Genomic DNA, 12760 nt, shown 5'->3' on the forward strand with positions numbered 1-12760 from the left:
CCTTCTTGTAAATTCGGCAAATGTTCTTCGTTAAATTTCTTCTCTGATCTTGAGAGATGATTGGAGGAAACTGAACTCACACACATACAAATTAACTTAAATTATTGAATGTTAATTACTCACTTGGACATTAAATAAACTGCATTTCACTCCCGATTATAAGCAGCAAGTTCCACTTTGAAACACAAACGACACTCAGACAAAATCAAAAAGACAAACGTTTTATTTGTTCAGCAGTTTTGTCGGGTGTGACTGACAGAAAGGCTGCTGTACCAACACAACAACACGGACTGGATTACAGCGAGACTGAAGAAGATCGTCAAACATTATCTGTGTTCATGTTGAACAACAAGCAGCCATTAAAGCAGTAGTGATTTTCACCAACTTAACCCTCTCTCCGTTTCAGCAACGGCAGTTTTAGACGATCGAACTAACATTATTCAGATAAACGGTGACTGATTTTAAAAAATCAAAGTACTATTTTAAATCAAGACCACACATCTAAAGAGGACGTGTGGAGACATCAACAACAGAAAGACAAACAAAGATGGAAGGACAGAAGTTACAGAAGGTTTCACATTCAGTTAAAGTTTGACACCAAACGTCGGCAACGTTGTGCTGATGATCAAAACCAACATGGGAACAATTCAGACGCACGTTATACTTCCTTTTACTTTGCTGGTTTGTACGATCAGTATTAAAAGTTATCAACAAATTAGCAGCATCCAAACCTTCCACCGTTCACCAGCTCGGACCTGTGAATGACGAAGACAGAGAGAAACAGCGGAGGTCAGAGAAATCGGGGTCAGCGTGGAGACAATAAATAAGGATTTGTGAGAGGAGAAAGAGGAGGATTGGAGCAGCTCAGGTACGATTAGACGCTGAGCAGCGGGAGGGCGGGGAAACCTCCTTAAAACATCAACGTGTCAGCGGGTCAGAGGGAATATTCCACTTCCCAACCGACCTGAACACGAGGCTGCCAGGGGAGAGAGCAGCAGGCCTCTTACACAACCCAACAAATCTGACTAAATGTGTCACACTGAGCCTGAGATAGTCGCTGCATGCAGGGCGGGACTGATCCGCCAAACACACCTTCAATAGTTCAGTGACAAGAGTGTAAACATCACTTAAACCTGCAAGAACCAAGTCCAACATTCAATCTCTTTTAGCTCCTGAAGGAAATATCTGACTGTTGAGCGGCTAAATGCTCAACTATGTTCCTCAGCTGGTCTCCAAGGCCTCGTTCAGACCAAATCAGGTGTTAAGGTTCATCTCAGCGCTCCTGAGCACCGCCAGCGCTTTTCTGCCTGAAAAAACACTATGTATATGACACGACCTCTCTGTGTGTTCAGGCTGCTTCAGTATGGACGACACAGGGTTCCTACATTTACTGTCTGCAGCGGAGACGCACAGCAGATGTGGTGTCAAAGGGAACTGTACCAACAGTACATCAGTGGAAACGCAGCTACAAACACACTGTTATATGGAAATATTGATTATGCATCCTCGGCCCTCATCTCAAAGCGTGTGAGTTTCCTTCATTGGTTTTCAGTGAAATGTCTGAAATAAGGTGTGAAGCTACCTGCTGGGTTGTTGCGGTTGTTCTGTCGCCTCATTGGTCCGAGCCGGTGGCCGAAACGATTGTTCCTGCGTTGGGGGCCGGTGTTCGGTCTGAAGGCTCCTCTCCTTGGTCCCTAAAGAAGGAGAGACATGTAAAGTTTCACTCTGACCTCTACGAGTCGTCTCCAGCAGACGGATCACATCACTCGCTCACACTCACCACGTTGCCTTCTCGTCTCCTGCTTTGCTCCTCGGGCCAGTTGGAGAAACCTTCGTCCTCCATCAGAGCCATTTCGTCCTTGTCACTGTAGTCTATATCCGGCTCACTGACAGAAACATGTTTTTTTATTAAAGTTTCCCTCACTGAAAGAGTACCAAACCCACATGGGCTAACAAAACACTTAAACAGCTTAATTATATAATAATATAATATAATAATAATGCATATTTTCCACTCAGTCAAGGATTCAGTATTTAAACGTCAGAATATGGTCAGTTTGGTAACTTCTGTGTAATCTAAATGTGAAATTAAGAGTTCAGTTAAAACGTTCAGTCTCACCTGACTGCAGCCAGGGGGCGCTGTGACATACTGTTCCCTGATATTGTGACTTTAACGCCCTCCAGCCTCTCCTGCCGCCTCCTCTCCAGGTCGTGCCTCAGGTCCCCCGGGCCTCGAACCGGCTGTCATCACATCATTATAATACCATCATCCACTCCGTCATAACAAACACATCATCAGCATCCACTGTGATTCAGGACGCCAACACAGTGAAGAGTTTTGTTGTTTACCTGCAGGGGTCCCAGTCTGGAGAACAGAGGCTCATCGTCGTCAAGCAGCGAGCTCATGTTTAAACTGAAGCCTCTGCAGAAGAGCGAGGACAAAGAAAAAGGGAGCGAACACGTCAACAATTTGTTTCATTTAAATGGATCGTGCACCACTATTGTCACCACTTTAATCACCCAAAACAACAAACGGTACGTCTGCCACCATGTGACGTACCGGTTTGAGCTGAACCTCTCATCCAACGTCAGCTCCTCCGTCTCCTCTTCAGAACTGCCGCCTTTTTGTGGAGCTGAGAAACGCTCGTTCAAGGTGACCCCACCGTCTCTGAAATACTGCTCTGTGAACGCAGACAGCAAACACTTTAAAAGGGGATTCAGGTGTTTTTAAATCTGTAGACTTTTGGAATAACAACATAAACAGTGAATACGACAGGACAACGAGTATAGTACGAGATATGTTGGCCTGATAACAGGAATTCTTAATTATCAGCAATTTATTGGTATAGGTGAAATTATAGTCGATAAATATGGACGCTTATAAAAAGCCAAATTACTTTCAAGGACTTAACAAGCACTGCATCTACACCCTCCAATAACTGGCGGTGTGCACCTTCACCACTGGTTTGATTCTGGTTTGTGATCCACCAATAAACAGAGAGAGGAACGCAGCAGGCGACACGTTTTCCACAAATGTACGTATTTTGGTAAATAAATAACTGTACATATGTTCAGAACAACGGAAGACGTAACATAGATTTGCGTGTACATATAATGACCTTTGACGTGGTGCACCAGCGTGATGATTTCCTGGGCAAAAGTCCCAGTGTGCATGGCCGTCTCCCGATATGTCCCAGAGTGCTCCAGCATGGGCAGGAAGTCCAGACGCTGGCGACCCACGTTGACCAGGTCTAAGGAGAGTTGCCTGTCCGAGGAGTAACACAGCGAGCTGCAGAGGAGAGAGGAGGAGAATGAAACCAGCCGAGAGGTAAACCTGTTATTTAAATATAGTACACTGAAGAAAAGTGACAGTTAAGTTTCATTTACCAGATGTTGTGTTTACTTTTTAATGATTTGTAGTGTAGACGGAAAGTTGACAGTTTTGCTGCCTTGCTCGCTTTGTGTATTTGTGACAGCTCAGGCTGGTCTGACAATGATTGATTTACTCCTTAGAAAGTTTTAGTCTCTTTTGTCAGTTTTAAAAGTCTGTAATTACTGAAGCCTGAGAACCACTTTGCAGAACTGAAAGACAAAACTCTAGTGAACTCAGTGCGAGCACACATTTCTAGAGTTTATCCAAAATTTCTTTCATAAATAATTTTGTCATCATATCTGAGTAAAGAAAGATAAATAAAAGCAACACCTTTACCTTACCAAACTTACCTTTCATTCCACAAATTACATTGTTTACCATAACTACACGTTGACCCTTGAAACTACACAGAATCAGACAAATTCATAATCTCCATTTGGATATTTAAAAAGGCTAAATGAGGAAGCTGGAGGAGACCAAGATACCCCTCTGTTTTTACAGACAGGTGAGTTAAATGTTGGGTGAAAGTTCACACTTCTTTTCTCGTTTGATCCGTTAATTCTTCAATTCCTGCGCCATAACGTGGGGATGGACTCAGGTATACTATCCGAATCCTCAGATGAATACTGTTGACATGAATCACCTGAGTCGCCCTCGATCAGTGACGCCACTTTGGTCGGACTCGCCCCACAGTTCCTCCAGGATTTGCCGCAGCCACATGGCTTTGATTTTGTTTTGAGCCGTATGTAAGATATTTTCGTTCATGACGTCAATTTCTCCTCTTAACAGCACTGATGACACTTCAACTTCAATATGGGTCAGCGTGGACAATCAGTCATGACTTGAATATCTCTGTGTGTGATGATGTGAAGTTTGGCACCTTTGACTTCTCCTTTCGACAGCGACGATGTTTATGTTTCTGGCTGTCTTGTGAACAGCCCACCGCTTCAACTTCCTCCATTTTCCAGCGCTGATTATGTTTCTGTCTTCGATTTTTCATCAACATTGATATTTCTAGTCAAGGCTTCGCTTTCTCCGATGACGGCAGTGATATTTGTTCTCAAGGCTTTGATTTCTTCTACTGATGGCACTGATGAGGCTGCAATCTCTCAGCTTGAATTTCTCCATTTTTTGGATCGATGTTTTTGTTCTTGGCCTCAATTTCTCCTTTTAATTGCAATGAAGTTTCTGTTCATGGCTCCAGTTTCTGCTTTGAACGTATATTCAGTCGAGTAATGTCGTGGCAGCCACATTTGTCTTCTTTACCAGCTACTTTGGAGGGTAAAAGAGATTCACTTCGATAAAATCAGCCGTAGATGATTGTTTTTTTCCATCCATCAGTCCGTGTAGCAAGCTGGACAAAAAGATGACTTGCTGGTTTGTTCATGTTTGTCTGAACTTGGATGTGTCTCAGCATTCACATGGTGGACATGCTTTAAATCCTCTTCCCAAAATACGTTTGCGATTAAATTAGCAGTTGTTCCAGATTTCAGTGTTTGACCAATCAAGGCAGGACCTCTTCTGCTCATCGACACAGGGTGGGAACTCGTGCCGGAGCATTGTGTCTCCACTTCCTCCCACGTAGCACATCACAGAGCGTATGCAGGTTCAGGTTTGGCATGTGGACCAACAGCTCTTGTCAAGCACAGAAATGCTCTCATCTTCCTGTAAAATATCCTGATTTATGACGTTGAAACATTCCAAACATTTTCCTCTTCATCTCGGAGAACTTTCTTCCTTTAATGACCAACTCTGAAGACAGAACAAGTCATATTGTGTAGCCATGTCGCCGACAACATTGCTTATTATTCTTCATTTCCACAGAGCAGTGTCTGTCTCTGCCGGCACTATTCGACTTCCTCTTCTGAAACAGACATTTCCTCCCTCAGTTTCAGCAGTGTTGGGTTTTTCTTTCATGATCCAGCTTCACAATCGACAACTCAAGTTTCTTCAAATGAGCCAGAGACTCAAAAATGCCGCCTGTGGAAATCAGCTCATCTGGAAGCACACGTGAAGCATCAATCAGGAGGTGGTTAAACACAAAATTACAGAGATCGTCCGATATACGAGAGCTTTGTAGAAGGATGCTGTTCATCAGCAGTCTCCAAAAATGTTTCTCGAGGTCTTCGACAAACAAAATGAGTGATAACATTTTTGCAGCATCCCTTCAAACCAACTTCTCTAAAAGGTTGTGTTCACAGGCTTCGTGTCATGGTCCACTTCTGCTGCCTCGTCACTTCACTCTTCACTCGTCTCCTTGATTTCAAAGTTTTGTGTCTTCTGAAATCTTCGAGAACACCCAAAGAAATCAGATGTCCAGTGGTGATTATAGGGTTACGTCTGTTTGCCTTGGGGCGCTGGCCTTTGATTGAATCCTGCCAGAGCCACCGTTCGTATCGTCTTGTCGATCTGCCTCTTGGTTTGTCGAGACTTATAGGAGGGATGAAAACATCCTCATTACGATGCGTTGGAGCTGTCCAGAGTCCACCTTCATCCTCTTTATTTGTCGAGTTTTTCAACCGGCCAGTCTGAGGAGAAGTCAGACTGCGGCTTCAGTAAGTGATACGCTTTTGAAAGTGATGTGCGCTCCCGTATCTTGCATTAGGACTGAATTCCCGGTCCTTCATCATCAGTGCATAATCACAAAAACAATGTGAGAAAGCTTGACTCAGTAAATTTCCAGTTAATTCTTTCAGGTTTCCAGTTGATGAGTGTCTCCTGTACTGAAATTATCATTTTTATGAAGAGTGACGTCAGCTCCAACGACACTCCTCTGCTCTTCAGTGATGCAATTTCAGTTGGGATTTGATTTCTTCAGGATATACGATTTTTTTTCTGGGCTTCTACAGTAGGACTAGCGTGTGTTCCTTCCTGGAGTCAATCCACAAGTTTTCATGCGAAGGCGACGTCACCTCTGGATGAAATTTTCTTGGAGTAACTTCTCTGCAAGGCTTCCCGACTGTATGATATAATCTGGTAGATGCTTGTACCAGCAGTGCCTTACATGGAAGCACGTTTTAAGCCGAGGCACACATTTTTTAAGAAAATGTATGTTGTGTCCTGTGATTCTCAGTTTTTTCAACCATCCTCCACTCTCCACATGACGATGTGGCGACTTTCCTCTTCCCGTTGCTGAAGAGAAGTGTGAACCTTCACCTCTCACCCCTGATAATTTGATAATAAAAAATACTCTACCTGTTTTGGTTTACGGGTCGACTCATGTCCACCTTGATGGTTAGCGTTTCCTCCGTTACGACGGTCATGTTATTGGTTTTCTGATCGTTCCACTGGCGCAGCCGTTGACGGGGCATTTTTGGGTCCAAGTCAATCTTTGGTAGATGCCGGTCCAGACTTCCAGGCCTGTCGTGTTTCCACTCTTGAAGCCTGGTTTCTTCTGCCCAGTCAGCCTCCTGTTCAGCGGGATCCTCGTAACTATCTTCCCTTACGGGTCGGTACCCTGGTCTTTGCCCTTCATGAGGAAGATCTTGGTATCCCTGGGGGGATTGCTGTAAATGTGGTTGATTCCTATGCGGTCCAGTCTTTCCAGCCTGGCCGCGACCGATCCGCCCTCTGCTGGGGCGGAAACCACCCCTCCCCCTGTGGTTAATGGGACCTTCTCGATTACCATATCTCATAGTGTTTGGTCTTTCTTGCGGCGTTGGGCTCCTCCGAGTTTCATGATAATTGTAATCTCTCCACTTATCTTGAAAATTATGTCCTCTTGCGCCTTCCCGATCATCCAACCTGCTGTCTGACGTCCTGAATCGCTCCTGAGAGGAGCTCACTGGACGGGGGCTCCTCTGACGTTCAAAGTCAGGGTCAAGATCTCTGCGACCATCAAACTGTTTCCACCGTGTTGGTGATCTGCTGTATGTGATGCCATGATCGTGTTCAATGACGAGTGGTCCCGAGAGCCCAATGTCTCCACGAGGAGAGTCACCTCCAAACCCATCTCTGGGTGTGTCCACTGAGTAACGCTGTTCCCCAAACTCCTCATCATTCCTGTACCTGTGGCAGCATAAGAGGAGGTGACACGGTTCAACAATTATTCATGGAACTGTCACATCTTCACATGTGGTTTTACATTTACACCTGAAATTAGCTTTGGACCAACTCACAGTCTTTATCAAATATCTCTTCTATTATCACTGTTTAAAAACAACTTTTGCCATTAAAACTAGGAGTCGGACAAATCGATCGATACAGCAATATATCGCATTGCTTCCTCTTGTGATACGTTTATCAATACACTGTCAAAAAATATCGATATTTATATTAAAACATGCAGGTGCTCTAAACAGATTCCCCTGACAATTTGACTCAGTACGCCAATGTACTTGGTTAAGGTGCTGTCAGTGTGTGTGTGTGTTAAAGATGTGCTGAGGTCAGACTCACTTATATCGTGATGTATTGTTATATAAATGTCTTGCAGGGCATCAATTATCGCAGAATCGCTGTATCGTGATACAATCGTGGGCAATGTACTACGAATTTTACTGCATAGTATAACTCTGTGATTCCCACCACTAATTAAAACTGCTATTTGCATTAACAACTAGAGTATGTTCAACATGAGACATGCAGAGATTTTTAAGTATCAGTAGAAGTTGCAAAACAAGCCATGCAACATGTGTTAAACTAAGTTTAAGCCATGCAGTATGTGTTAAACTACTATTTTATGTTATGGAAAATAAGGCATAATGACAGTGAGGAGTTGTGCTCTATAGAAATTACGAAAGATGAGAATCCTCCGCATTCTTCGTTTCCTTTTTCCCTGCGATAGTGCAGCAAAGTCTTTTGCTTTAAATTTACCCAAGGTGATTGTCGCCATCCATTTCTCTTCTTTGCCTTTTAAAGGGGACGTTCCTCTCTTGATGTGAATCCTCTCTTTGTCTGTCTCTACTAGGACCCTGTGTGTTCCTCCTTCCTCTGTCCCAACCTGCTCCCCCTCTTTGGTCATCTGACCTCACACTTGGACTGAGGTCTCTGAACCTCCCTCGTCCTCGTCCTCGGCCCTGCTCCTCCCTCCTCCAGCCCACCCCCGGCTCTCTCTGCTGGTGGTCTGAGTGAGACCTCGGTGTCGGCGGCAATCTTTCCCTTGTCAACCTCGGAGGCGACTGCGGCGACCTCCCTCTGTTTTCAAAACTCTGGAAGTGCTCTCTAAACCCTTCTCTGCGTCTATCTCCTTCTCCTCCTCCATCACGCGTGAGTGGGGAAAGCCTCCGGTCAGCGTAGCCCATCACATCGCGATGAGGCGATGGCCTCCTGCGATAGAAATCCTCCTGGTTTGGGTGACGCTGATGCCCAAAGTGGCGGTCATCTGAGAAAGGAGGGGATCTTCTCTGGCCTTCTGGGTACATATCTTCCCTAAAGTAGTCCAAGTGTTCCTCAGGATCTTCTCTGAGGTGCTGTTTCCTGTCTAACTCATCCCCGACCAGTCCTGCAACGACTTTGTAAGGATCAAAGTCGGGTTCCTCCCACGGAAACCTCCTGAAAAAGTAAATAAGAACCCCATGTATCAATAAATAAGCATTTACATGAGTTTAAAGTTACACAGATCCTGTAGGATATAAATACTAAATACAGGAAATGCATTTACCTGTAACGTGGTGATCTCGACCGTGGTCTTGACATTGTCAGCCTGTAAAGAAAGAAGACGACGCCTCACATTACAGGAAGTTCACACAAAACTACTTCCAGGAGGATCATTTTATAGAGGATGAGTAATGATTAACTACATTCAACAGTTTCTGTCAACAGGGACAAAGGTCTCCTCTGGGTCGGCTCTAGTCAGCTGTGTTGTGTCGCATCGTGCAGGATAAATTGAGCCGGGGCAGGTGCACAGAATTTGGGCAGGTTTTTAAATACATTAAATAAAAGTCAAGGGATGGGACGACTGGAGGCTCGGCTTGCACATTGTAACCCCCACAAAAACAAGTTGAACTGGATGTGTAGGAGGACCTCTTAGTCATGATTACTTATTTGAGATTCTTTGACTGTTTTTCACTAAAAAAAAGATCTGTGTCCTCTCTGTAATGCAATAGATGTATTTGTTTACCAACAAAATGTGAGGCTCAAGTGATTCCAGATGTTTTTCACACAGCATTGCAACAACAACAACAACACATAGCAAATGTCAATATGGGTCATAAAAAGCTGCTTTCACTTATTTAGTATATTATTGTGAATCGCAATTATGTTGGACAGGATAATCGTGACATGACATTTTCACATCGCTCCAGCTGTTGTGTTTAAAAAAGGTGCACTCTGTAGTTGTTTACTGCCTAAACAAACGTAAACAAAAAACAAACTCTTTGTTTTCATGACTGAATAAACAAACTGACCTTAAAGGATTACTGTGTTTATGTGTGGCGGACCCTGCCACCTTTCTAGCTTCAAACAGTGCTGTGGGACCTTATTTTCCTCTGAGAACAGCTTGTTGTTTTTTTTCTTATGGAAAATATAAACATTTCTGAGTTTGTATTATCACCATTAATATTGTAAATATTACAATCCCGAGTGCCCCTTTAAGCTTCCGACAGCTGACTTAATAAACTGATTTAAGTGCGGGACAGGCAGCAATTCTGATTGACATCGACTCACAGGATATTATTGATGAGCAAATTAATATTGATGGCACATTCATTCATCGATTTTCACAAACCAAAGTGTCACGTAAAATAAAAACTTAGACTGTACAACACTTTAGCTCGTGTTAGTTAGCCGGCTAACTCCGGAGAAGACGTGCTAACTTTAGCTAACAGTCTGTAGAGCTAAGTTTGGATGCATTCCCTGAATATTTGTACCATTATTAGTCCAAACAAAACGACTTGTGGCTGGCTAATGCTAATGCTAACGCTAATGCTAACGCTAATGCTAATTAGCAGCTAGCTAACGTAACTGTCGGCAGTTGACTTACCTTCGTCCACAGCGCGCGCCAGGCTACCGCGGCTAACGTTGGCTAAAGCGAGGATAAGCACCGCAAAATATCGCAATATTACAGTTTGTAATGTTAGAAAATCACCCTGTTTATGATCGGATGTGTGCAGAAGAGAGCTAAATGTGTTGCGTTGTCCGATAAAGTCTGTTAAAACTGGTGTCGAGAGGAACCAGCTAACGTTACGTCACATCCGCTAACCGAGCGGAGAGCTTCCGGCCTGGTACTTTTCAGAATAAAACTCAGTTCTGTCAAATCGCAGTTCAGCAAAACAAAAACACACCAAACTGTTTTAAAAATGAATAAAATGAGAATATATTCATTTGCAACTGTACTCTTAATTGTCAGTAATGATTTACAATAGCCAATTTATGCTGAAAAAGTTGCTGTGTGTCAATACTGAAAGTTTGTGAGGGGCCAAGAGGAGGAAAACAATGAGAGGAGGAAGTTTTTGTTTTCATCAGGCACTTCAAGAGAGTAAAGTCAAAATGTGGAGAATAAAGTTGGAATACAGTTTTGTGAATAAAGTCAAAATGTGAAGAATAAACTTGACATTTAAGATTAAAGTCGACATTTTGAGACGACACCACAGCACATATTACTGCCTCGACAAAATACCTTGTGTAGATGAATTGGTGAAACTGTACTTTAGTAACAAAGAAAGTATTTGTAGTTGTCAGTATTAGACTTGTGTTGAAAACTGTGTCTCTTCAGAAGGAAAAAAACACACAAGCTTGGAGGAGGTGGCTGCACAAAAATGTATTCTGACTTTTTTCTTGAGGTGCATGATGAAAAAACAACTTCCTCCTCTTATCTTTCTGTCTCACCTCTGGTCTTTATACTCTTCAGTAGGATTCACTTGATTAAATGAGGGGAAAATATAAGTAACTGGACCATTAACCCACATTTCTCCCACTCTCTGTTCAGTAATGTACAGCCTTGCTCTACACTCGAACAGTACCCGGCCTGATTTGCTTTCTGGTACTTTGATTGAACATAAAATCACAACACAAAACTAATTAAAGTCTTAAAAGTTGTTTTTCTATACGACCTCTTTTGCTGCAGTGATTGCATTCAGGTGGTCTTCAAGTTGAACCAACTGGTCAGAAATTGCTTTATTTTGAAAGCTGACAGGCTCAACAGGAAGTTGTGAGCTGCTCCCAGTTATATGAACTCAAATAAATCTGATGTCTGAAGAGCTGTGCAGAAATCTCTTGCATGAATTAATTTCTTCACTCCAACTTTTGCAGATCAGTTTTAATTCCAGTGCAGCATAAAGTCAACACACAGTGAGATATGATGATAAATAAAAGCGGCTGCCTGAAGCCACCTGACACTACAGGCGTCATGAAGAATATACAGGTTATAATCTTTAACATTTCCCTTCAGTCAGTCTGGTAAACGCGTTTATTCATCCAGCTCACCGACACAAATGGGTTGATGAAGTTTATTGGTCTTTTTCAGCAGTTATCCATGCACCACATCTACAATGATATATTCCACCAAGCTGCAGTGTCACAGAGTTAAGTAATAGTAGGATAAACATTATGTCCTTTAGTTTGACTTCATATACAAGGGGACCCAGGAGACCCTCTTACAATGAGTTTCAGCAGAATCTGGAGCAGCTAACACGGAGAGAGGGAAGCCGTCAGGTGAGTGAAAACATAAAAGCAAATGCGCTGAAGGTTGCAGCAGTGACGGGTCGACACCTTTCTTCCCTCATCGTGGCACCTCGGAGGAGCAGTAGAGCCGCTTTTCCACATCTAGAAGGATTTTCAAGAGCTTTCTTTGCACCTGGATCCAAATTTGATTCCTTCCTCACAGTTCCTACCCCCCTAAAAAGGTCCTGTGACTGTTTCAGCAACAGCAGCATTAACCCACCCTGAACACCACCTTCTGTAGACCAACTCAACAGATTTAAATGTGAATATCCATCAAAATAAATCAGGTGTTATCGTTGACGACACTGTAAACGAGCATTAGACCCTCAGACCTCCAATCCTTTTAACACATTGTGTTTTTAAAGGATGCTTCTGATATTTTTGATGATTTTTAGGCCAAAAATAAACAAACAAAACAGAGAAAACCAAAGGAATTTAGTATCTTCCATCACAACTTGGCACGAGACCATAATGTAAGGATATACTGTTGAGTTTACAAAATATATAACTGAATGTTTGATTAGATGGAATAGAAAGAGATTTTTCCTTAAATACTCAGAAATTTGCACAGAGTTTGGTTGGTGTCTGATCAAAAAAAATGAAAATAATTTAGCATTTTTCACCAGAATGATATAAATGGCACCAGACATAATGTGGGGAAGTACAATTTACAAGAAATGAAACTGATAAAAAATGCTAAATTCTTATAGTTTTTTTTTGATTAGGCATCAACCAAACTCTGTACAAATTTTTGAGTATTAAAGGAAAATCAAGGAAGGAGGGAAACAT

The 12760-nt window shown here is 42.8% G+C and overlaps 1 protein-coding gene across 1 annotated transcript; it reads right to left on the reverse strand.

Annotated features, from left to right (window-relative positions):
- Positions 1–205: 205 nt before the first annotated feature.
- Positions 206–10488, reverse strand: LOC141014241 (uncharacterized). The gene is made up of 11 exons (XM_073487954.1): positions 10293–10488; positions 8973–9014; positions 8186–8863; positions 6569–7381; positions 3120–3289; positions 2561–2681; positions 2350–2422; positions 2120–2241; positions 1781–1886; positions 1583–1694; positions 206–755 (listed from the first exon to the last, which is right to left on the reverse strand). Exons 2-11 carry the CDS (start codon positions 9005–9007, stop codon positions 742–744), a joined length of 2244 nt encoding a protein of 747 aa, XP_073344055.1. The 5' UTR covers positions 9008–9014; positions 10293–10488; the 3' UTR covers positions 206–741.
- Between the last annotated feature and the right edge of the window lie 2272 nt (positions 10489–12760).

Source organism: Pagrus major, chromosome 19, assembly GCF_040436345.1.
Source record: "Pagrus major chromosome 19, Pma_NU_1.0".
In the NCBI taxonomy this organism is placed as follows: domain Eukaryota; kingdom Metazoa; phylum Chordata; class Actinopteri; order Spariformes; family Sparidae; genus Pagrus; species Pagrus major.

What these genes read in the sequence shown, in the direction of transcription:
- LOC141014241 (XM_073487954.1), bottom strand. Translation starts at nt 9,007, where the DNA reads ATGTCAAGACCACGGTCGAGATCACCACGTTACAG. An exon ending in GATGGCGACAATCACCTTGG is followed by an intron (nt 7,382 to 8,185) that starts GTAAATTTAAAG and finishes ATGCTGCCACAG; the next exon opens with GTACAGGAATGATGAGGAGT. An exon ending in GGAGACGAGAAGGCAACGTG is followed by an intron (nt 1,695 to 1,780) that starts GTGAGTGTGAGC and finishes CTCCTTCTTTAG; the next exon opens with GGACCAAGGAGAGGAGCCTT.